Raw genomic sequence first — 25402 nt, forward strand, 5'->3', positions numbered from 1 at the left:
CTCCCAGGTGTCATCATCACTCCTGGTGTATAGGTAGGCCGGGTGTTCTCTCCGCCGTAAGGGACACAGCCGACGCTTGATGAAGTCACGGATGACGTCCAACCCTGATAGACCAGCTTTCGCGAGCGTTGTAACCTGACTAGCAAGGGACAACAGTTCTGCGGTCAACGTGGGAGAGCTTCCCCAGCTCTCTGCAAGGTGCGCCGGTGCACCTGGCACACGGAGGTTGTCCAAAGAGTTGTCGATCGTGAGGTAGAACCACTCTTCCCTCCAACTCGACCATGACGGTTTGAGATCCACCTCCAGATAGGAGCTCATGACGCTGTCACAGAGACGAAAGCCGCAACTTCAAGTGACCGACCTGGGCTGCAACCTAGCCGTGTAGAAAAACCTGAAGAGATCAAGGCATGGCTTGATCTCAATGAAGTTTTCGCACATGTGAGCGAAGATACTTAGCATGATGATGGAGTTGGGCTTGAGATGAAGGTGACATATATCGTAGAATAAGATGACGGCGGTAAAGAACTCGAAGAAGGAAGGGACAAGACTTGACAGGAAGAATGAGGCAAAGATCACAATCTTCCCCTAGCGAGGAGTAGGAACGTCCCCCCAGGGCGATATCTGGAGGACAAGTGTCACAGAAACAAGCGATTCTCATACATTTGCTTTAGCTTCACGGTGGTGCACTTGGACTTAGGGAAGTCAGGCTCCTTTCTGATGCACGGCACCATGGGAGTACAATGGTGGTTTTGGCGAGAGGCACAGGTGGAGGTCGGAGGCGATGTGCTCTGATGCAAGGGCTTAGAGTGCGGAGGGGTTTCCGGGGGCTCTTTGTCCTCCAATTTATAGGATCGACTCGGTCCCGTCGCCTCGGGTTCCGAAGGGCTAGATGGGGAACCGAAATTCCCTCGAAGTCCAACGACCATCAAGGTTTCTCTCTCCCACGATTCTTTCCCTTGCGCACGCCCTCTTTTTTCTCTCTCCCATGATCTCTCTCGATGGACGTTTAACATCATCTCGGGATGCGGTTTTCTAAACCTGCCACGAAAGTGGACCGTGTCGCCGATCACTCATTGGGCAAAGCTTGGGTTCACCTGGGGCTTGAGTAGTACGACTGGTCCCAACCACATCTGTATGAGTATCAGCTCAGATGACCGTATCCACGATGGAGCTTGAGGGCTACTGTCGATATAAAGAATATGGGGTCCCCCTGCCAATTATTGCAGGACTAGTTTTCTTTCTCTAATCTGGACCCACCACGCGACCACTTGGCACCGCGCGACCATGGCCCTGACCTTCGCTGGAATTCGCGACCAGCCTCTACTGGTCGAGGGACAGGTACTCGTCTAACCGGTCGACTCTCATTTAATACCGCTACTCATGTTGTTTTCTTTTACCAGACGCTCCACTCCGGTTGAGACGACTGAGGCTAGCACAGAGCTTCTGTGTCCCATTTCGTAACGTTAATTGCTGTGGGACGGGCTCACAGACGCAACAGAGAGCGTGGTAGGCCGCGTGGGAAACCGGCAATGGGATAGGGCAAGCCGGGCGACAAGCGAGGATGCGGCTGACAGATGGAATGGGAATCGCAGTGCTCCAAGATAGGAACATCACATACGCACCCTGTAATGATAGCGTATGCTGACCATCTAGATAGGTATGAGACTTTTGTTAGACCCACATGTAAGACTCCTATCCTTCTAGAATATAAATATCCTTATAGAATATAAAGGGAGGTGGGTTCGGTTTGAAGAGAGTGAGAGATCTTTGTAACGCAAAAATAGACTCAATAAGTAGAAGAGTAAGATGTAGGGCTATTACCCCACAGGAGATCTGAACCTGGATAATCTCTCATATTCTTATGTAGTATATACATACATTCCCGCGCACACACAGAAAGCATATCACACACCCATCACTTGATACACCCTAGAATCATTATCAGAGATTAACCCCGATATTATCTTTTTTTCCTCTTAATAGAAGTCGATAGAACTCATGCCTAGTTTCAAAAAAAATCACCACAGCCACGTCAGCTCCATGGTAAAAAAAGCCACCTTCAAAATCACATGTGGGGTTAGATAGACTTATTTTCCGTCGGGGGGCGGAAGGGAACACATCAAGCTTCAGGGGGTTAGTTGACTTTTCCTTCTTATTTCGGCGGCTGAGGCGACACGGCAGCAGCCACAAGCTGTGGCGAGATGGACGGCGGCGGCGGGTGGAGGAAGGCGATAGAAGGTGAGCTGGAGAGGCTGAGGGCGGAGAGGAAGGAGCTGGACGGCCGCATACGGCTGCTGGAGTCGCAGCTCGAGGCCAAGTCTGTGGCTCCCGCTTCGACTGCGGGAGAGGGCAGGGCGGCGGCGGCAGCAGCGGGAGGAGTAGGAGGCGGCGCATACGGCGGGATCGCGTGCTCAAGCATCCGTGGCAACGGTTTTGCGCCGGCCGGTGGGCTACCGGCTGATATGATCTATCGGTACAGCCGCCACCTCCTCCTCCCAGACTTCGGTATCGAAGGTTAGTTGTCGCTATCGTTAGAAGCTTTGCTACTTCCAATCTTGCTTGCATTAGTATTGGCTGCCTGAATGCCCCGAGAACTGCACTTTCGCCTGTTTACTGGTATATGTTTGCTTGCTTCATCTGCTTCCGATGTGCACTATCACAATTCGTGAGCTCGGTTCAATGGCCGGATACTCGGATGTAGTAGTGTTGGACTGTTGGTTCAATGGAGCCTCTGATGCTATGTCAACTATGTGGCAGGTCAGCGGAAGCTGTCGCAGTCGTCGATTTTAGTGGTCGGCGCCGGAGGTTTGGGCTCTCCTGTGGCATTGTATCTAGCAGCGTGTGGCGTTGGTAATGTTCCTGTCTTTTGCTGAAGTTATGCTTAGCATTAGTTTCGTGAGGAGGCAGTTAGATTATTCTGAACTTAGGCAAGGTCCTCCTCCATGTTGGGACGAATTATTATATAGCGCTTTGTATAATTTATGTGGAAATTGAATAGTTTACTGGGCTCAAGTTCCCCTGATTTTGTCACATGCACCAATGCATTTGTTTCTTTTGACCTGCTATCTTCTTAGGTTGCTTGGGCATTGTGGATGGTGATGATGTTGAACTTAATAACCTTCATCGACAGGTAGACACAATTTGGCATGTCTTTTTGTCCCTCTTATCTTGTGTTTTCTATTTTTAATATTCTTCTAATTTCTGAATTATTTGAGCAAAGTATACTTATTGGTAACAGAAGGGAAAATATATGCATCCACTCATCAACTAGCAAACTTATAGTCACTTGGGAGAGTTTTGCTTGATAAAAGCAAAATCATTTTGAACATAACTCCCAATCAAGAATTTGTTATTTTGATCTGTAACAGTCATAGGGCATATCAATGCTAATCATATTTTTCCTTTGTTGAATCTCTTAGATAATCCACAAAGAAGCATATGTTGGACAACCAAAAGTGAAATCAGCGGCCGATGCTTGCCGTGAGTAAGAGACTATCCTTTCAGCAGTTTCTCTACATTGGTTGCCAAACAAAACTTTTGTAATATTTGATCCTGTTCCACTAATGTCACATATGTTATCTCAAATCAGGATTAATTCCTCTATCAAGGTGGTAGAGCATCATCATACTTTGAAGCCATACAATGCTTTGGAGATTGTGCGGAAGTATCCTTTCAGAATCTGATATGACAAAGAAAAAATATATTCTGAAATGCAGTACTCTTGTTTTCAGCACTACTAAAATAACCACAGATATGATATAGTTGTTGATGCAACTGACAACCTTCCTACAAGGTATATGATCAGTGATTGTTGTGTTCTGCTGAACAAGGTAACTTTTTTTTGTTGTAAATGATGCATGCAATACTTTGATATGGAATTCTTGTTTCTGTCATGTTAGCTTATTGGTCAGTAAAATTCCCCATCAATATGATAAGTGCAATAGCCTTTTGTCGATTTCATTCCCATCATTCTGATCAAACACTGAGATTTTGTCTATTTTGTGCAGCCTCTTGTATCTGGTGCAGCATTAGGTTTGGAAGGGCAGGTAAACGTTTTCTTTGCCAAACATAATGATTTTTTTAGTTCACCTTATATTTTTCATTCATTCATTGACTTCTTTAACAGTTGACTGTTTATCATCATAATGGAAGTCCATGCTATCGGTGCCTCTTTCCAAGTCCACCACCAGTGGCAGCCTGCCAGAGATGCTCAGATAGTGGTGTTCTTGGGGTCGGTAAGTGACACAGCAGCCTACCTGTCTTGGTCATAACAAACACCTGACAACAGGAAAAATATGAATTATAATTATTCATTGTCGACCTATTTCAGATGCATGCACTAACTTCTTTGTCGCTCTATCGTGGATTTCGCCACCAAGTAGGATATATAAAACATGAACAAGCGACTCAAATATTCTATAAGTTGAAAATTTTGTCATGTCCATATTCCTTAACTATCGAATGGGTGCAGCTTGTTGTTGACTACAACAATATTTCTGTTCTGGCCACATCATGTAATCAATAGTTTGAGTTCTATTGTTATTTTTTAAAATTCTGGTATTAACCATGTGCTTATCAGATATCAGTGCAGACAGCTTGGTTTCATCTTTTTGCATAGTTAGCTTGTTGTGAAGTGGAATTAGCGATTTGTATTAGCAGCTATTTATAAAAAGCACCTTGCTAATTACCTGATTTATAGTTTTGCACTGGTAGAGTGACTACTCTTTTGTTGACTAGTTCCGGGTGTGATTGGCTGCCTACAAGCTCTGGAGGCTATAAAAGTTGCAGCTGCTGTTGGTGAACCTCTATGTGGGAGAATGTTACTATTTGACGCACTATCTGCTCGTATTAAAATCGTACGCGACTTCATTTTCCACTATCCTTTGTTGTTTGTTCATGATGGCAACAGGCCAACAGAGTGTCACATTCTATTTACCAAACTATAGACAATGGGAGATAAGAGGTTTGCTATTTGAACTACATATTTGACAAACTAGACAGTTTAATGAGATAATACATTTCCATCTGAGGGTCATCTGTGAATATGTGCATTTTGCACAATGACTTGCTCTGCGTTCCTTGTAGTACCTGCAATTTTTTCCGTACTTGGACATGATAGGGGGCATAGGGCATATCTTTGCAGCTGTCGCAGGATTGCAGTGCATTCAGTGGCACCAGTGCTGCATGCTGTCGACCTCCAACTTGAACAATATCTTTAGTATATTTTATCACAGAACCACACTAGTGCATTCAGTGGCACCAGTGCTGCATGCTGTCGACCTCCAACTTGAACAATATCTTTAGTATATTTTATCACAGAACCACACTAATACCTGGAATTGTAATAATCATGTTAAAGCATGAAAAAATTGAAATTGGTCCTCAAAATAATGTAATATAAGCATCAATTAGAACCTTGACATTTTTTATAGCCTGATAGGAGATAGTCATGTATTAATTGTGTTCATGCAGTTTAGGTATTGTGCTTTCAACCAAATTTATAACTTGGAGCAATTGAATTTCTGGGCCTTGGCCGGGAGCTGGTTCTCGGCTGTTAACATCCAGTTACCAATCCATTTCTTGTCACGCTTCATTTCTATCTCTTTTTGTGTACAAGTTTTATGGTCAAAGTGACAAAAAACAACTCAAATGGACATAATCTCACCGGTTGCGGGTGATCTTTCACTAAAATGGTTAATTGATTTTGTCCAGTTTGTTCACATAGTTCATAAAGTAAGTCTACATATTTCTGCAGGTTAAGATCCGTGGAAGCTCGCCAGCTTGCACCATTTGTGGCGAGAATTCAGTTTTCACACAATATGATTTTCAGAAGTTTGATTATGAGAACTTCACGCAATCACCAATGTCTGATAAGGTAATGTAAATTGATGCAGTGCACATCGAATCATATTATCATGAGTGATCTTGAAATTTATTCTGGTTCTACTGTTACATTTTTGTAGTCAGCGCCAAGTGTGAACCTACTTCCAGAGAGCGCGCGGATCACTTGCAGAGATTACAAGAAACTGGTTGATAGCGGCAAACCTCATCTACTGTTGGACGTTCGACCTGCGCATCACTTCCAAATAACTTCGATTTCCCGGTCTCTGAATATCCCACTCTCGGTGTTGGAGGAGAAGCTGCCTATGCTTCAAACAGTCTTACTGAAGGACTTAAGGGAGGCATCAGTGTCGGATGAACTGTCTCCCTTATACGTCGTGTGCAGAAGAGGCAATGACTCGCAGAGAGCTGTCCAGCTTCTCCACGAGAAGGGGTTTCTTTCTGCGAAGAACATAATCGGCGGCTTGCAGTCGTGGGCACAAGATGTCGATCCTGATTTCCCAGTGTACTAGTGAAACGGATGTAACAATTGAATGGCCGGCACATTTGTAACAATTGACGGCTTGTGGGGCTGAGTTGCTATTTATCTCAGCTGAAGATATGCTTGGCTTTTTTAGGTAGTACCATGTAACGGTTTGGATACAGTCACAGGTACTGCTGTTGCAAGAACCGTAACTATGATTACTTTCTCTTGAGTACACTTAAACATTCATTATGAACGGCATCAATGTTAATTCTGTGCACTGGTAGCAATACAGTACTGGATTCATTTTGAGTTTAGGAACACGCCATTTTGTTAAGTGGTTTCGCGAGGTGAGGGAAAGAATGCATGGAGAGACACTTTAGAGATGGAGTATTATTTAGAGGAAGATCATCATAAGTTGGGTGACACTTCAAACGCTGATGAGGCTAGTGCATGATCCGCTTGATCATGCGATCATTCAAATGCCAAAAGGAAAGTAGTACGCCATCTCAGTTTTGCCTGCCTATGGCCTTTTCAGGTCCCGGTAAGTCACTGTTCCGCTGACTTGGTCTGATCATCTATTCCTTCCTCGCATTCCTTAAGAAGTCTTTCAATAGAAGGATCATAAGCAATAGCCATCCGCAGGTATTTGGCAGCCTCAGAATTCCGACCTTCTTTGGATAATATACTGCAGACCAACATTGGAGAGCCTTTAGTAACTGTCTAGCATTTTACGAAAGCAAGAAAAAAAAATCAAATGAAATGTGATACTAAGTTATCTGTAAATCACCACAGCATAAACAAGCAATGCAGTTGAACTAAGTTACGTAAGCAGCTACAGCCTACATGATGTCAGAACTACAACAAACCATAGAGCTCAGGCCTACAAACATATAACTGTCGAGCATTTCTACTTCGCTTTGGAGCAGCTAACACTAGAAAGTATGTAGTCTGTTATTAGTTGTCAGACCAAGGGAAGCCTCTCTTAATAATTAAAAGATCTGAAAAAAAAAGATTTATTTACCTTCCTAGAAGAACCATCCCACTGAAATAGCATGTTTTGTTAATGGGTTTTTCTGGCTCCTTGAGCTCTGCTAATCTCTGCAGGAGTTTGATTGCCATCTCGTTATCGCCCTACAATAGAAAACGATGATGTGCTTATGTTGTTCACTGATACTTTTATATACTAAGTCCAAATGTAGCATTATTCTACCTGCCGTTCATGTGAAATACCTGCCCCAAAGTGTGCAAGCACAAGAAGTGGATCATGTTCTTGAATCTACACAACAGAGAGCATTAAATCTTAAATTACTGCCAGATATATTGCCTCCAACCATAATATTTGAAGTACTGAAAAACATCTGTGGTTACAACAGACCTTTGGTATAGCATGTTCAAAACATTCCGCGGCTTCAGGAAACAACCTGTTCGAGAACAGGGTCTGTCCCATTCCAATCAATGCTGTACACAGATCTGGGTTTTTCTCTATTGCTGTTCTGTGGGGAAACAGTTGGCCATCAACTTCAATTATTTGCAAATAAAGAAGCTAACTAACAAGTGATCAGACACAGCTTAACACCAACTTACCTGATCAGTGGAATAGCTTGATCTCGGCGGCCAGTTCCAAAATACTGTAATGCTTGCTAATGAAAAATATAAAGATATAAGCTTCTGAACTCATATCAGAATAATATTCCAAGACAAAAATCATGCAGACATTCGTACTTCAAGAAGCTCCTCGGGTGAACTGGACTCGGATATATTTCCTTCCATACCCTCCAGTATAAAATTTGGAGTAGGAGACTTTTCTGCTCTGTAACCAAGATGACCTCTAGTATCTGGCAATCCCAACTTCTTGCGGACAGCATTATTTCTAAGGGACAATTGCTGCACTTTTATCATTGAAAATTAGAATGTAACATAAAAAAAACCAGACCAACCTAGGAGGAACTATGTGGCTTTTTATTAAGAAGAAATAGACACCAAATTCGCATCAAAGATGACTCGAACTTGAGTGATCTACGCGTACATCAACACATTCAACCAACTGAGCTTGGCTCAGTTCCTAAAATTAGAATGTAACATGAAATACACAATGTTGACTGCATCACATCAAGTATGTTCAAATTAAATTACATGAAATATGTTCCGCTCAAAGGATAAAAATAGGGATTCACAAACAAAAAGAAGAATTCTCAGTCAGTTTTTCCTGTCAGGACTAGGGATGGCAATTGGGTATGGCGAGTATGGGTAGTGCTCACCCATACCCGTACCCGCCTGCGGGCAAAGGCTGGCGCCAAACCTGTCGCCCGTGGGTATACCCGTTTACCTGCGGGGCGGGGCGGGGCGCAGCAAGGCGGGGTTGGCTGGCAACGTGGGGCGGCAGCACGACGCAGCGGGGTGTCGCGGGGTGGGGCGGTGTGGGGCAGCGACGTGGGGATGGGCGGCGCGGTCTAAAGGGGACGGGGCGGCGTGGTCTGATAGGGGCGGGACGGTGCAGAGCAGCCGAGCAACAGATGGGGAGGGGTGCTAAGCAGATGGGGGCGAGGGGTGCTGAGTGGATGAGGGTAGGCTACTAGGGTTTGGACCCACCTGTCAGAGAACTATACGGATATACGAGTTTCGTAGGTATGGGTACGCCTTACCCATACCCGTACCAGTCTACCCGTCGGGTGGTATTTCCTGCCCGTGAACGTACCTGTGGGTACCAAATGCTACCCATACCCTACCCTATTCGGGTATTTACCCGCGGGTAATCGGGATAAATTGCCATCCCTAGTTAGGAATAAAAAAGCTTTAGACGAGAGCAATATAGGTTGTGATGCATCTATCTCTTCTGAGCGACCTCTTTGGATTCTTAAGACCATTATTGCAGTAAGATACCATCTGCTCTGAGTTATCTATTATCTTCTTCAAGGGGTTGTTAGTGCTTTTACTTATTGTTTTATTGCAACAGTAATATAAAAAGGGTGCCACACATAACCTGATATGCATGCCTACCTTGTTGATACTGGAATATATACCTGACTAATATCAAAACCGCAAAAAAAGAAAAGAGATATGAGATAATTCTACCAGACAGGTCCATCTTCCCTATTTTTAAATAAGGTGTAATATTAGTCTACCACAAAATCTTATTTACATGTCTAGAAAAGCTGCGAGAGAACAGCTCGTGAATCTTATAAGTTTTCATTGTAAAAGTTGTATTGATCAAATATACAAGTATGAAGGCATGGAATTGCTAGAAAAAGAGGTATCACAATATCCCACATTGAGAAAGAAATGGCTTCATAATACAAGTAATAGAAACAATGTCTCTAACCTGAGCTACACTAAATAAACCATTTGTAGTCCAGTAGACCAGGCTTCCCTGCCAATCAAAGATAGTAAATAATCGGAATGTGGCATCTGAATTGCTATTTGAATGAAACAAAAATTGCAAGTGTGATTCGTCTTCTTCCATAGTTGGTTTGGATTATGATAAACATGCTTCCAGTTAAGGTAACAACAACATATTTGACTAAACAAATTTGTGCAAATTAGTTCACATTGTATCCTAATGTGACAACATCATGCTTATATTAGCTTCGACTTTAACCCTGCTCCCTAACCTGATTCCTATAACAAATCAGGTTTGCCACAATCAGTGTTTCCCCCCTCCAATTGTGATATCTTAATTCATCCAATGGACTACTGTGTTAACTTTGCTTGTGACAGCACAAGCAGGAATAATTGCATCTAGCTGTCACTATTGTGACACTGAAAAGATTGTAATATGATGGAACAATATGTCAAACAGACATGTTGCTGCTTTGTAAATATTAATCATCTGCATGATCAAATTCCAAGATAAGAATTAGGCCAATTTATTTAATTCATCTCTACCCACCAAACTTGAGAAATAGACTTTGCAACTGGTATTTGACCCAATGTGCACAAAATTCATCTCTAACTACATAAAACATTTTGCAAGGAACTGACCTGAGGAACCACATATGCGATAAGAAACAATGGGATAGCCAGGATATCAAGATATATCTTATAGTACTGCAAACAAGAAAGCAATATTCTCAGAATATAGAAAAAGTGCAGATTTACATTAAAATTAAAGGGGAAAGGAAACATGCAGGTAAAAGTAAACATTCCTCCCAGAAGTAAATTCACAGGTATTTCGATGACCTTATTTAAGAAAACAAAATCTTTGTAATGCGCCACTTAATTATGCCAGTAATAAAGAATTTGTGACAGCTACTCAACTAGCTTCTTGTTCTCTGCCATTGGTTTTAGGAACATACCTTCGCCAGCAAGCCGAAAATTCCTGGATGGTTCTTGATCTGGGACCCTTGAAAAGAAATCTGAGGCAACAAATCAAACAGTCAAAGTCTCGGAGACACTTTAGGACAAAAATGCTCCTAGTCCCAGCTTCATAAAACTTATAAACCAACATTGCTGATCCACATACAACAAAAAGAACTGGCAAATGTTCCAGACTTTATTGAAAATGTTTTATAAGAACATGGTCAAACTTTACTGCCCAACTTCGACACTGGACACACTGTTCCATCCAATATAAGATCAACGATTGTCAGAAACCAACCAAACCAAAATCACAACAACATATAATTGGTCCAAAGTGAGCAAACCTAACTGAAATAGCTCAATCTAAGCTCACAACGGGTTCTCAACATTGCTGTCACAAAGTACACCAGCTTGCTCGCACGATCGGTAACCAAACCCTATATGCAAATTTTAAATTAATGATCATACAACGAGAGCCTAGCAGAAGTAAACTAAAGCAGCCACAACCTTTCAACTTTTTTTTTTTGTGTGTGTTGGCCAGGTACTAGGACTAGAGTTACATGGCAAAAGGTAACGAAGTAGGAAAGGAAAACTAGCAACAAAACCTTACGAAACAAAAACTGGTTAGAGATTACCTGAACATTTAAATAATGTAGACCAGCAACTAAGATAGGAAAGACAGGACCTAAAGCACCATGCGGAAACTCAGTCAGGTTATGAAACCACAGAGTACCACCCTGTTTGTTGACCAAAAATAAAAATAGGAAGTTAAATTTCTATGAAGTCAAAACAGGAACATGGGTGCATATAAAATGGAACCACTATCAACAAAGAACATAGTTGCTAGCACTATGACCTTCAAAAGACCATACTCTCTCTAGGAAACTTCATAGTAGCAGAATGAATGTAATAGAAGAGAACTGAGAGCAGAGATACCTTGAACATACATTATCAAATCCAGGGTGGTTATTCAAGCACATACTCCGGATACTCATCATCCAAAGAATGAAGCAAGGGAACTGCAACAAGAACACATGAGTGGAAAGACGATGACAATAAAGCATTAAACTAGTTTGATTTCGAATGCTCTTTTAAATTCTTTCAAAACAACATATGGGGGGAAAAGAGATTAGGAACAATAAATAGTAGAGAAAGTACCCCCTCCGTCCATTTATGTAAGGCGTATTTTTATTTGAAAATGTCAAACTTTGTAAGTTTCGACCAACAATTAGTCAAATTCTATGTATGTTTAGTTTACAAAAGTTGTATCAAATAGGTTTGTATTTCAAAGTGCTTTCAATGTGATGTTAATTTTGTAGCAATTGACAATATCGCAAGAGAAATTGAAGGTCAAAATCTACTTTTGAAGACTTTTTCATTCCAAAATACGCCTTACATAGATGGGCAAAGGGAGTACATTTGAAATTTGATGTCGATCATAAGATCTGTAACTAATATTAAACTATGTGGAGGACATAAGCCAGAAGATCTTATGACGGTACTTTTTATCATTACCTGTACTGAAAAATAGGCGAAATTCCAAAGAAAGGAAGGGCAACCAAGCTCTTTCCTTTTCTTCTGGAAGAGAGAGAATTGGTCACGGAAGCTCCTTCCAGATAGAGGAGGGGGTAATGGAGGTGGCACTTTAAAAGAAGATATATGAGAATGAAGTCAGAAATGCATACATATAAAGGAGAAAATGCAAACAATATAAATTCAACAACACAAATATACATTTGAAATCAAGGCTCCCCTAACATAAGCATTTGAGTCAAAGAATATACTAGGCATTATTGCATCAGGAAGAGGTACTCACCATAAAATTAATTGTACCGGAAGGTAAACATAATAACACAAATAAACCCAATGGAAATTCAAGAATAATTTTCTTAAAGATAAATAACAATATTAATCAGCAATTTTAAGTGCACCAGTTAGTCAATGAATCGCCACAATTTATCACGAAATGAAAAGGGCCAATGAGAAGTTTGCAGAACAGTTACACAACAGTTGTAGAATTTACATTTTCGGAATAGTTCACCAATTTTAGCAGTCTTCTGAAGCTGTAATGTCAGGGCAGGAAGTATCGATAGTCTCATGGCCACAGTCGATAAGGAAATTGTTATCCACCTGGAATGAAAATCAACAGTTACACCCTTAAACTAGAGCATCCAGCGTATCCATTAAGTCAAAATATGCAAAAAGTCACAACGCATGCAAAAAAAAAAAAAAACAAAGAACGATGATTCAAAAGAACAAGCATGGCCTAAATTTGCTACGATAGAAGGTGTTGCCAACAATTGCGGGAAATGGCATGCTTTCTCTCACCAGGAGGCCTACCATGGTAGTCCGGTAAGGCTATGGAACCCGTCGATGAGGTCGACCACCGTGCTAGTAGCCAAACCCGACACGCCCACGACGCCGTCGGCAGTGGCGGCGGCCTCTCCCACGGCATCCGCCGCAGCACCCACCGCGCTGGCGGCCCCTTTCCCGTCATCAACGATATGCACGCCATCCAAGTAGATGCTTTCCTTCTCGGTGCACGCACCCTCGAAGGGAGCTTCCGCAGCGTCCGGTCCAGGGCCGGGGGCAGACCGGGAGTACCAGGAGAAGCTTCGCGCGGGGACGGCGAAAGGGGGGAGCACGAGAGGGGGCAACGGCAGCGTGGGAGCGGGAGGTGGGAGGCGGTTCTGGTGGTGGTGGCTGGGGCTTTGGGTCGCGGCGGAGAGGTGGGCGACGGCGCCGGCGAGCGGCGGCGGGAGGAGGCGGCGGCGGCCGAGGAGGCGAACCGCAAGCGCCATGGGGTTTGCGACGTGGATGGAAGGGACGAGAGGATCTAAACACTTGACACGTGGAAGCTTCTAGCCGTTCGATTGGTACCAGACGGCTCAGATTCAATTAAACCAGTATTTTGTCGGAAAGGCCCTTTCTTTTCTCTCAAAATGCCGGTCAAGTCCTACGCTTCTTCCCCTTCGTTCCCCCCCTCCGAACCCTAGCCACCTTGCTCACTTCCCAGCTCGAACCCGCCACGGTGCGATCCACAGCAGTGCGGCAGCTGAGCCTGAGGTCGAGGAGGAGGCGGCGAGATGGTGTTGGTGTCCGGCGGCGGCGGGAACGCGTGGGCGAAGGAGATGACCATCCGCCGCAGGATGGCCAGCATGTGCGCTCTGCACCCTGAGCTCTCCTGGTTCTTTGTATCAAAAGAAAAAAAAAAGATTTTTTGCTTCAAGCTGCTAACTTTGGTTATTTGTATGGGTATGGGTTCAGCTTCAACAAGACGCAGGAGCATTTCCCGTGTCTGAAGGACTACAACGATTACCTGGAAGAAGTGGAGGATATGAGTGAGTTGTTTTCCCTGTTTGCGAGTTTGTCATTCATGAGCCATAGCAATGGGGCAAAAATTAGCAAGCTTTGACCGTTTCAACTTTGTTCTTTTTGAGAAGCTTTCAACCTGATCGAAGGTATAGATGTCGAGGCGATCGAAGCTAAAATTGCGAGGTACCAACAGGAAAATGCGGAGCAGATATACTTGTCCCGAGCGAAAAGGGTGTGTTGTTCTTTGCACAGTCTCTGATGGAGTAACGAAATTCCAGTAGAAATGTTTTACTCTAACCTTCTACTCATATTCATATGTTCTGATTGAGAACAGTTTGTCTTTTATGTCCAATGCGTTCTTTAATAGGCTGAAGACCTTGCGGCAGCACTTAAAGCAAGCAGAATGAACCCTGGAAAGGCCGATGCCAATGATACGGTCAGTAGATATGATATTTTTTTGTGTGAAAATATATCTTTGTGAGGCTTATGAAAATACAGGTTCACTTCTTTAATAGTACTGTTAGGGGTCTGAATATCTGGAAGTTGGCCGTGTACTTACATGAGCAATCCCATCGAGTTTGGGTCATGGGAAGTCTGCTTGTGTGGGGATTATTCAGCACTACCAAATAGCAGTTCAACCAGGCAAACCTCTAATAAACATCATCAGAAAATGGCAACACTGAAATGCTAAACTGTGAAGTGCCAACTTTCAGATTTATCACCTTGACATCGTCTCAAACATCTTTATCAGTAATTGGGAATGCAATCAAATATTGTCAGCATGTTCTAGTCTAGATGAAAAATGACCTATGCAAGAATGGTGATTTGGTCCTCAAAGGGGCAACCCTTAGCAAGTTGAGTCCTTTGGTAGCATGTTTCAGCTGACTATGAAATTGCATTCCACCTTCAGTATGTGTGTTTTTTCTCCTTAGACAATTTACTTTTGCATAGATGTCTTAAGCTTTAGATATTGCCTGCTTAGTTATCTGACCGCATGTCATGACTACAAATAAAGTTTAGAAAAGTATCCTATTGCCATCTAGTTGTGGACGCCTTTGTAGGCCACGCCTATGGGCGCAAACGGCGCTGCCAGCACCCGGCCATGCAAGGCCAGGCGTCCACAATCCCAGTCGAGGCTTAGAGATCTCTCAGTTATCTTCAGTTAATTAGATCGTTTGCTTAAGCATCAAGTTAGCTTTGGTTGTTAGGGAGGTAAGATTCAGTTTGTTAATTTGAGATTGTTAGGGCTGGCTCTATATAATGAGCATCGGCAGAAGGTTTGAGTTAAGCAAAGATTAAACCCAATCCCCGTAAACCGGCTGGTTAGAGCCTCTTTGAGAGGGTGAGTACATTTCCATCTCTTTGCTATCCCCAACCCATCTACTAGCCATATCACATCTTCACTTTGCATCCCTATGACCATGTTCAACTTCATCCGGTTTGACTCAATGTGTGGCATAAAGAACTACTGCAAGCTTCTAGTTATCTTTCATTCTGTTTCTCTATTCTGTAATTCTTTAACTTGATGCTCGTTTTTCCATAAGAAGAGAAGCTGATGCATCGATGTGGTGCAATTTACTCTTTTTTTAATGTGCCTTTTAGGTTGCTGTGGCATTCCAATTAAAAAACAGATTTATGTGGTATAAATGTCAACGTTTGGTACTCTTGCAATCTGCAACAGGCTGCTGGGAGCTCCCAGGGCATTAGTGGTGGGGCAGGAGTCCAAGGCCAGTATGCGCCTGCTGCTGTTCCTGGTGGGCTGGCTCAGCCTCGTCCGACCGGTATGGCCCCCCAACCAATCGACGGTGCATTAGATCCTCTTCAAGGTGATGACAAGGAGACCAGGAGACTACGCGCGGAGAGAGGAGCACGAGCAGGTGGATGGACTGTTGAATTGGGTAAGAGACGAGCACTGGAGGAGGCGTTTAGCGCCATATTCATCTAGGATCAAATCAAAAGCAGCACCTAGCTTGGAAGAGGCCTGGTATATATATGACAGCCTTCGGACAACTATATAACGTTGGATGGTCCATAACATTGCCGGCCTCAGCATATGGAGTTCTTGCAGAGGAGAGTGCAATACCTATCGGCATCAAGCGGCCTCGTGATTGCAAAAACATCCTTTTTGCAAGCTGGGAACGTGCATGTTGTTGTACCTTGACTTGTCAGTCAGACTTGTGACTGTTCCTTTGTATGGACACATATGTTTTTTTTAGCCTTGCCTCCTCCCAGGCATAATACAATTTTCCTCTGTAAAATTTCTTTTCGCGAGAATTTTAGCTAAACCCCGACCTGGTGAGAATTACCGTTTCGCCTGTAACTTTTATTCTTTCGAAGGACTGTTATCTTTTGGATGATAATGTAATCTAATTTCAAAAATGTCGGTTCACTTCACATGAACCAAATGTAACCAAGATTACCATTGTTATGGTATCCTTCCACTCTTCGTAGTCCTCGCATGTCGTCTGGTTAATGAGCATATTTATGCGGATCTGTTACCAAGTGCCAGGTTCCAACAATCTCAAGTACAGTACTGACCAGGGTTACATGATCAATTCAGCAACCGGCTTACCATAGAACCTGAAGCAAATTGACAGGGCTGGAAGCTCAAATTGACAAACCATTAGTTTCGTAGATCCAAACTTCCAGTATTTCTGATAAGTAGAGCTTTGTTAGAACTCCACTGCATAAATGAGTGGTAAGAATGTTTTTTGACTTCTGTACAACATCAATGCAAGCTTGGACTTAAACGATGTTGCTTTTACATGTTATACAGTTTTGCTCTTCTAATCAATCAAATACATTATGCATAAATAATCAATAAAATGAAATTATTGCACCAGGTTCAATTTTGGAAGGGGGCTATCTCCGCTTAGAAACTGGGCTTACTTTGCAAACTTCCACATCAAATCCAAAATCCATGAGAACAAGAATCCACGCACGTTGTTGCTCGGACAGCTGGTCCCTTGGTCCTTTGACCTCCACAAGTTTAGCTTCGCCTACGCCTCGTTCGTCAAGGAAACGCCATAGCAGCAGATCAGGCATTCCACTAGACCAGCTCCTGTAGTCGATGGCTAGATGTCGGAGGAGTGACGCCAAGCGACGTCCGCCGATGCATGCAACGACAGCTCGTAGATCAGTCAAGGAATGACGGTCCCAGTTAACACCCCGGCAGGATGTCCCTTGATGTAGCTCCCAGGAGCTGATTAGCATCTCTTCAGCCATTCCATCTTGTATCTTTTTCAACTGGGACTCTACAAGGTCCTTTCTTGATTTGTAGAAGTCATCTGTTTCCAGATCAAGAGGGGCTGTCTGCAAGAGAACGTGCAAATCAATCTATGGAAAAGCGCTGTGGGGAAACCAAGTAAAAGATTGTGATAAGGTCCAACAATCTATCAAATGAAATCAACAGAGTTTTAATCAGGAATCTACACAATGTAGCTTTCTAGTGACTTCACAGAAAATATGGTTGGGCACATGTTATGTGCAGGAAGTACTGTTCACGCGAAGGAATTGAGGTTCATGCGTGTGAACAGTAACCGCGGGTGCTGTAGCGTGCCCTCAGCTTTATCTTCTAGTTTGTTGTTTGGAAAGATTAGATAGCATTTAGAGATAAGTTAGTAGTTTAAATCAGTTAAGAGTTAGAGATAAGTTAGTAGTTTAAATCAGATAAGAGTTAGAGATAAGTTAGTAGTTTAAATCAGATAATAGTTAGAGACAAGATTAGAAATAAGTTAGGGTTGGATTTGAATGAGATCTTTGTAGGCCTATATAAGGCACACGGCTGCTACCCTTTGTAATCAAGCAAAGAAGAATTAATTTAATCTCCCCACTCTATGGTCTAATTCCTCCCCTAACAGCTGACGCCGCTCGGCGGATGATTATCCTAACAGCACCTGACACAAAAAAAAAAAAAAACATGGTTCATAGGTGATGTACCTGGAATTTAGACTGGAAAACATCTTGTATGTCTGAAAATATTACATCCCACATTAGAAGGCCAAAGATGGTCATCCAAATGCCACCTTCCGAATGGGAACCTTGCCAACCGCCTCCTTCATCAGCATAGTATTGTAAAGCCAACTGCTCTACCCCACAAAGTTCACCATCATAACCATAAAATACATTCTTTGCTCCTGTTTCACAATTTAATGGCCTTCCTTCAATGTTCACCTAATAATAGAAGAAGGATCCCAAGCATAGATTGTTTAGCATGAAAATACAATGGACAAAAAAGAGAGTGAATTTACGCTCAATTAGGAACATCAGGGTGATATGTACCTCTATTATATTTCTCTTAACATGAGCTGCATAACTGGGAACTTTCCAGCGTCGTGGAGGTTTGCTTAAACGCAGAACTCTCCTTTGCAGCGCGAACTTTGAACCAGAGCGGACCCATGGATCAACTACTCCTCCTTCAGCTATTGAAAGGCTCTCATTTGGACGACCCGTATGCTCCAAATCAACAGATAGCCTCAGTGTCCAATATCCTCGCCGTCTATCACAAGCAACTTTACTAAGTAGTCGCTTAAGAATCCTTATTGCATCTTCATACCTGTAAAATTTGATCGGCATGAAATCTTGATCCCCAGAAAATAACAAAATTTCAAACAGGAACATGAAAGAAGCTTATGAGCCCTTCAAATCCAAAAGGAACTAAGAGAACATATTCTCTCCTTGAGAATTGAGCATGAGGAGTGTGCCCTTAAAAAATGAGCATGAGCTGTGAAGCAGTGATTGTGTTACTATTAAAAGAAAAATGGTCACAGTTTGAAATTCTACTAAAGTAGTATAGGCATTGATTTGAGTTATAAACTTGCCTCGTATTTACGGAAAAATGAAACTACGTTAAAAAATAGAAAGGTACAAGGAAATTATAGGGTATTGATTAAAAAATAGTGTAAGAAATTTAGGCTCTTGAGTGCTTGAGTGTGTGGGTTTGAGATAAAAACGCTATAAACTTGGTGGCCTAGACTCTGCAGTAATTGCGTTGGTTCGGTAATGAAATCCACAAAGCTTCAACGGGACAATCGAAATATTTATGGACTGAAAAGGTCCGGTCATCAACTCGGTCTTCACCCATCAATAAAACAATCAGTATTTTCTCTAAGCACTGGTTCCTTGGTGACTTGTAACAGTAGGGACTCCAGCATGTGGAGTCTGACAATGAAAAATTTTCTACTACAAGCTACAAGTACAAATTTCACTGAACACAGGAAATGGTTCTTCATGTGGATGTATTACAGTCAGGAGGACTGAAGAAAATATATAATTCGATTTGGTTTCTTAATGAAAAAAAACTCAATTTCAATACACCCCCTAATTAACATTTACATTCAAGATAAAAGTTTACAGCTTGCCTGTAAAAGTGTATGTGCAACCAAGCATCATTGTGCCAAATGCCCAAGGTATGTACCAGCTATAACACTAAAGCATCTCATTATGTAGCATGAACCAGAAGGCATATCAACACAACCAAGGGAAAAAGAATTCTAGTGTGGTTAAGGTTTCCAGTTCAACCAAAATTGTAAGGAGCATAAAAATCTACGCATCTGAAGATTATGCTTGAGTTGATCCATATTTTAACAGTTACCACAACTTACCTGTGATCACGTTCATAAACAGAGACACCTAATGTAAGTATTTTCGAATAAACCCAGAAGGCTGAAAAGCATGAAAAGAATGATGGGGAAGGTTCAGATGAAGTGGTATTTTCTTGTTCTGGCATAGTGCATAATCGATTCTCAGACAAATCAATGCATCTTGTCACCAATTCCATGCTATTATTATCAAGGGATTCATCCATCACCTGTGCAACTTGAACAGCCTGTTTGCAATGTAAGATATTAAACGCAACTGGAGAGTGGCACATTATTCTTCTTTTCGAAAAGTAAATCAAAATTCCACCTCTTCATACTCGAGTAGATCACTTCTTTCTTGAAAAATGCGGTGAGAGACACTGCAAGCATAGTCTGGGAACTTCACTACACCAAATTCAACTAATAGAAAGGATGAAAGATCTTGATCGCCATTTAGAAAAAAGAGCCTCTGCATGATTGCTCATAATTACCATAGATGGCAAAAATATCTGTTGTATGAAATAATACTGTTGCCAGAATAAACAAGGAATATTTAAGTTTATGATTAAAAGCAGTAAGCATTCACCTGAACACGCCATAGAAGTACATCCGCCATCTTAGAAATTTTTATACAGGTTCCTGTCCATTTTAGGATTCGCTTTGGTAGTGCTGCACTGCATGTTCCAGAGGTGAATCTTCATGAGGCTGAGGTCATGATTCCCAAGAATGTAACAAGAAAAGAGCCTTTACCAGGCACCACTATGATATGAAGACAGAAGGGTGCTAAGAAGCCCATGTCGGCGTGTGCAGCTTGTGTTATTCTGAAAAGAAAAACAGAATGAAGAAATATCCAGTGAGAAAACAAGGTAGAGAATGCAAACTAACTGAAAGCGTATAGCACAAACCTATTTCAGTACAGGCAATTCTATCACAAATTGTACTCATTGTTGTATGTTCAAAGGGGAAAAACTATACTTCTGTGTCCACACTGTTTTCATCAAGTGTTAGTAGGCAAAAACTATGGATAGACGGATGATGTTCTTATTGCCTCTATACCTTAGCATTAAAATCATTGCAGGGGTTATGCACTATCTTTATTCCATGTTGTTCGGTGTTATAAAGGCGTCCACATGTGTTCTCAGATATTTTTTTAATGATCCAACATATATCAACAGTATCATCACCAAACTGATGCTGATCACTTATCATATTAGTATTAAACAGTTGTGCCAATACGAAATCCTAAAGTAGTGTATAGCTTACATAGTGGCAAGTTATGAACAAATGGTGATTCTTAACGGCAAGAGGCCAATGCTTGGACAGCGGCCGAATCTCACCGACAAATAATATATCGACCGATCGAAAGGAATAGCATAACAAAGCCAATTCAGCAATCTTGGAGTGCTTGATGAGAAAAGGTATTGAAGACAATATTGAAAACCTTAGGAAGCTCCTTTAGAATTTCCTTCATTTCAGGAACGCTTAGCACATCAAGAATCTCCTTCATATCGTATTCAGATGGATCATCGGTGCAAGAAAGCACGTCGATATAACCTGCCACTATATAAGAAACAGCTTTTCAATTCAAGAAGCTAAAGGATGGCAGCATACCAATTAGCAAAATTCAGAGGCCAGGTTATTACACTTCAATTCCATGACTGCATGCTCCAGATCTGATATCTCACGATAAGATATACTGCTCTTTCGGAACCATGGCCCTGTAAGAAATTAAGTTAGCCAAGTGCAAAGTTATTTGTACAGTAAGCCTTGTTCTGAAAATATTTCTTCAGCAAGAGGCTGCATTTTAATTATTTTAATCAAGCTACTGAAGCACATGCTCTAAACTTCATTGTGAATCACTGGTGTTAAAGATAAAGTCAACAGATGCATCAGTTAATACAGAACTTGTAACAAAGCCAAACGTCATCATTGCAATACCCTGCATATATACTGTGGCATCTCAAATGTGAAAGCCCTGAGTCTTATGGATCGTCACAACCTTATAACCTGAATGAGCCTAGTATAGCAAGTATTTAATAGTGCAGGGATCGGAACGTTATCTCCAAAAGGTCCAGAAGCAAAAAATCTGGACAATTTGGTGGAGGAAGGTTCCATTGACAAATTAGTGCTGCCACTTGTATGTCGTACATCTCCTACTTGGTCAAGTGTAACACTGACAGTCCTGAAACCTCTAACAATAAAGGTATGCACATATGTAGGAGCAGAAATGAAGCCCAATCAACATTTTACCTATCACTGGTTGGCAGGAAAGCTAACCTTTTCGAGTGTAGATCCTAACAAAAAGCCGTTGCCCGTCATCTGATAATAACTTAAAAGAACCTGTTGAATGAAATAATATATAGTAGTCAATTAAGACATGTTCATTGAGAAACTAAAGATGTAAGTGGGAGGGAAAGAAAAAATCGTCAACCTAAAAATGATTTCTCTTGGTCACTAAAAACATGTGTATGATTTGCGATAACATCCGCTATCATCAAATTAAAATTTGTCTGGTATATTGCACTGCTAGGTTGCTGAAAATTTCCAGTTCTAACAGCGCTGATGAAATTTTCCCATAAGGGCTGCCAATAATTCGGATCATCATTTCTTTGATTGTCACTTTTACATTTCTGGATAGTAATCTGGATGGGAACATTGTCAAGGTGTCGTTCAGGCAAACCAACCACAAGTCCCTAATAAGAAAAAGGAAGTGAGCATCAATGGTTATTGACTTACTAGCAAAAGGTCTATCTGCGAAAAAGAAAAGGATAACCAAAGACCTAGCCAAACTTGAAGCAGAAATCTTACAGCCTTCCTATAGCAAACAGAGTGATTCATGTCATCAGCAAAGCTGAGATGAAACTATGAACTTTTGTTGATACGTTAACTGGAACAGGACAGTGTGCCATCCAGTTTCAAGGAAACGCTCTAAACTGCCTCTACCTCTACGAGGGGACTCGCTGCTAAACATACCACTTAACCAAATAAGCATACAGAAATTATGGGCACCGATCACTATCGCCTCCCAAAATCATAAATACAACCAAATGGATCGCTGCTTTCATTTGCAGCACAGTAACTGTCGTATATCTCTTTATTTTTTACAACAGTTGGGCGTGAAAAGAACTAGCCAAAATGTCCGAGCATAAATATATATAGTAATATTACCTGAGTTTACAGTTGTTCTGTCTATGACTGCAGCACTTAAACGAAAAATCATAAAAGGGTTATAGAAAGTTGATTAACTGTGTAAATGTGTTCAGTAGCATCAGCAAGCATCCATTCAGATTGCTTGGGGTGAGATTTTAATGAGAAACTACTACAAACCAAGGCTAGTCTATTCATCACTAATAGACATCTACTTTATAAATTAAAAAGAATTTGAAGGAAAGATAGTAATAGATGTAGTCATGTCAGCATAGTGCACTGCATTCTGCATAAGTCACCTGAATATGTCTAATCAACAATATAAATTAGTGGCTGCAAACCATCCTACACCATTTTAGCAACATAAGAAGAGAACTTCACCTCACATTCAACATAATGTTTGTCCATTAGAGGAGCCAAAACTTTAGCAAGCTCTCGAGGCAAGTATCCAAGCATCTCCTCGCATTCAAATGCTGCATAAAGCACCTACCAATGGAACTAAGAAAAATCCTCTACACGGGGAAATTAAAATAAAGTTTATTTAGAAAAGATGGAAACCTTGATTGCATCAGGATCCTTAACATTCTGAGGATCTCTCAAAACAATAATGCCTTCTCCTTCTCGCAATTCAACGTTTTCATGGAACCTCCTGCCAACTATGACAGTGTCAACAGTTACAATGGTGCTAGAACCTGTGTCTGCACATGCATCAGTACTGCCAGAGGTTGCTACTGCTGCAAGCATGCTCGAAGAGCAGTGTTCCACTGCCCCATCATTTGCAGCACCCTTCACTATTGGTGAGACAGTATTTGAAGGTACAAAGGTACTCATCGTATCAGAAATGCCAAGTGAGCCATTCAGACAACCAGGTGATGAAATAGTAACACTACCCTTTGAACTCCCGATGCCACTATCTAGCGAGAAGAATGCTTGATCAGAAGATAAATCTTCATCAATTTGTTTCATATTTTCTGTCTCAACCTCATTGTCCAAACTGTTTGAAGTGGGCTCAGCGGCGATTTTTTTACTGAATCTGAAATTAAGAAGGGTGCTCTGTGTTAACTTCCGTTTCAGTCCTCTTGTAAGGCATATATCTGCACAATTAGTACCAAGGCAAAGTGAATCTTCAGAACAGTACCAATAAGTGATAAGTACAACAGCACGAGCAGCAAAACACCTACTGATGTGCGCAGAATTCACATAGACATACACAGTAGTATCTTTTTCAAATTTACATGAATTTATTTGTCAACCAAATCAATGAATAGAACTAAGAATACTAATAACTGGTTCTGAATTATGATTGAAAGCATGAAAGTGATAAACTACAACTACACCAGCAGCAAAACACTTACTGATATGGATTTGTGATTTGATATTAGCTAACTAGCACAGGTAGGTATTGTCTAGGCCTTAGTTTGTTTTTAAGTCATAGCAACACTTTAGTCAACTCTGGATGCTAGTAGCATTTCTGAACAAACGCAACCAGGCCTAGAAGAAGCCTCCACTCCAACCTAGCAAACGATGGTTCCTCTGACGTGGTCATTGACGCGTGGGCCAAGGCATGGGGGCCCACGCGTCAGTGACCACGTCAGAGGGCGAGCTTCGTCCGCAAAGGATGGGGGGGGGGGCATTGAACATTGCGTGGATTCAGGATAACTGGGAGTTCGCGGACGGACCAAGGTGGGTGTTGACGCAGTGATCCGACCCGCGGATGCACTCGCCGCAGACGGGGCAGACCACCCACTCCGCGCCGCCTCCCGACGACGAACGAGCCTCTGCCCCCGCCACCTCGCCCGAGCCGCCCCCGTCATCGGCCTGGGTAAAACCGGAGAGATGTTACGAGACCGGCGGATTCAGCAGCGCGTTTCGCGGAGTTCAGGGCGCGGGGTTTGACTTCAACCTGAGCGGGGGAGGTGGAGGGGGAAGGGGAGGATGAGGAGAGGAGGAGGACGGCGAGCGAGGCGGGGAGTGGGGAGCGGCGGCGCCTGCCGACGAGGCGGACCAGGCTCTCCCGCCCGGTCAGCATGGCCCCTCGCAGGGAGGCGAGAGGTGGCCGCGGCGCGCGATGGGGAGTGGCCGAGTGGAAGTGTTTTTCTCCGTGGGTTTTCGGTGTTTCGCGCGGCGGCGCTGTGGTTTAGGGTGGAAGTGGAAGTGAACGGTGGATGGTGGTGGTGGGGTGCACCGTGCAGTTTAACAAAGCCAGCTCACATGCAGATGGGCGGCGGTCTGTATCTCGCACTGTTTCTGACTTCTTTTTTCTGCAGGCAAATGGATCATAGTCATTTTAAACTAAACATCGACCGGTTACTCTATTTTTTATAATACCCCGAATCTTATATAGAAGAGGTGAACTTTTACCTATTATTTTGCATAAGATGTTGAGAAAAAGATGAGAGTGATAGTAGTGATATACGGTGATTTATAGTTTTACAGTTATTACGTTTCAACCAAATACCCTGTGGGAGACTAAAATAACAATGACAAACATTCACGACAAAATGTAAAAGAATTGATGAAGCTTTTTTTAAACTGTTTAGGCACAAGCTAATATGAGAGTGAAAAGAATTATGGGTCTCTTCCGTAAATTTCACATAAAAACACATAACATTTAAACCCTTTATGTAAAAAAGGGGCCTTGTAAACATTGAAGTGCATACGAAAGTGTGTTTAAGATAGAAAATTCTGCTAATATAACCTTATTTAAAGGTATTTCGTTATTCATAAGTTGCAAAATTATCTTCACAAAATATATTTT

At 42.2% G+C, this 25402-nt stretch overlaps 4 protein-coding genes across 6 annotated transcripts; 2 read left to right on the top strand and 2 right to left on the bottom strand.

Moving 5' to 3' along the window:
- The first annotated feature begins 2103 nt into the window (after positions 1-2103).
- LOC133926328 (adenylyltransferase and sulfurtransferase MOCS3-1) lies at positions 2104-6556 on the top strand. The gene is made up of 11 exons (XM_062372218.1): positions 2104-2514; positions 2758-2850; positions 3075-3130; positions 3420-3484; positions 3590-3664; positions 3752-3830; positions 4008-4046; positions 4127-4235; positions 4738-4856; positions 5756-5875; positions 5964-6556. The coding sequence occupies exons 1-11, from the start codon at positions 2202-2204 to the stop codon at positions 6351-6353; spliced, it is 1458 nt and encodes a 485-aa protein (XP_062228202.1). The 5' UTR covers positions 2104-2201; the 3' UTR covers positions 6354-6556.
- A 117-nt stretch (positions 6557-6673) lies between these two features.
- Positions 6674-13556, bottom strand: LOC133926327 (ALBINO3-like protein 2, chloroplastic). The gene is made up of 14 exons (XM_062372217.1): positions 12944-13556; positions 12627-12733; positions 12119-12246; positions 11551-11622; positions 11239-11340; positions 10600-10659; positions 10286-10351; positions 9627-9674; positions 8030-8191; positions 7892-7947; positions 7683-7800; positions 7518-7583; positions 7329-7438; positions 6674-6992 (listed from the first exon to the last, which is right to left on the bottom strand). Exons 1-14 carry the CDS (start codon positions 13402-13404, stop codon positions 6854-6856), a joined length of 1695 nt encoding a protein of 564 aa, XP_062228201.1. The 5' UTR covers positions 13405-13556; the 3' UTR covers positions 6674-6853.
- LOC133926329 (uncharacterized) lies at positions 13553-16359 on the top strand. The gene is made up of 5 exons (XM_062372220.1): positions 13553-13763; positions 13871-13944; positions 14047-14150; positions 14286-14354; positions 15600-16359. Exons 1-5 carry the CDS (start codon positions 13690-13692, stop codon positions 15861-15863), a joined length of 585 nt encoding a protein of 194 aa, XP_062228204.1. The 5' UTR covers positions 13553-13689; the 3' UTR covers positions 15864-16359.
- A 210-nt stretch (positions 16360-16569) lies between these two features.
- LOC133926326 (fanconi-associated nuclease 1 homolog) lies at positions 16570-24809 on the bottom strand. 3 transcript variants are annotated; one of them, XM_062372215.1, is made up of 16 exons: positions 24548-24808; positions 24324-24462; positions 23535-23738; positions 23203-23300; positions 23026-23130; positions 21929-22190; positions 21775-21837; positions 21141-21215; positions 20939-21057; positions 20248-20318; positions 20084-20171; positions 19826-19966; positions 19522-19745; positions 18200-18473; positions 17858-18091; positions 16570-17230 (listed from the first exon to the last, which is right to left on the bottom strand). In XM_062372215.1, the coding sequence occupies exons 1-16, from the start codon at positions 24671-24673 to the stop codon at positions 16781-16783; spliced, it is 2673 nt and encodes an 890-aa protein (XP_062228199.1). In that variant the 5' UTR covers positions 24674-24808; the 3' UTR covers positions 16570-16780. The 3 variants fall into 3 exon arrangements, with proteins under 3 accessions (XP_062228199.1, XP_062228198.1, XP_062228200.1); XM_062372214.1 differs by having other exon boundaries at positions 23203-23738; positions 24548-24809; XM_062372216.1 differs by lacking the exon at positions 24548-24808 and having other exon boundaries at positions 23203-23677; positions 24324-24461.
- Between the last annotated feature and the right edge of the window lie 593 nt (positions 24810-25402).

The sequence above is a fragment of the Phragmites australis genome, chromosome 8, assembly GCF_958298935.1.
Source record: "Phragmites australis chromosome 8, lpPhrAust1.1, whole genome shotgun sequence".
NCBI classification, from domain to species: Eukaryota; Viridiplantae; Streptophyta; class Magnoliopsida; order Poales; family Poaceae; genus Phragmites; species Phragmites australis.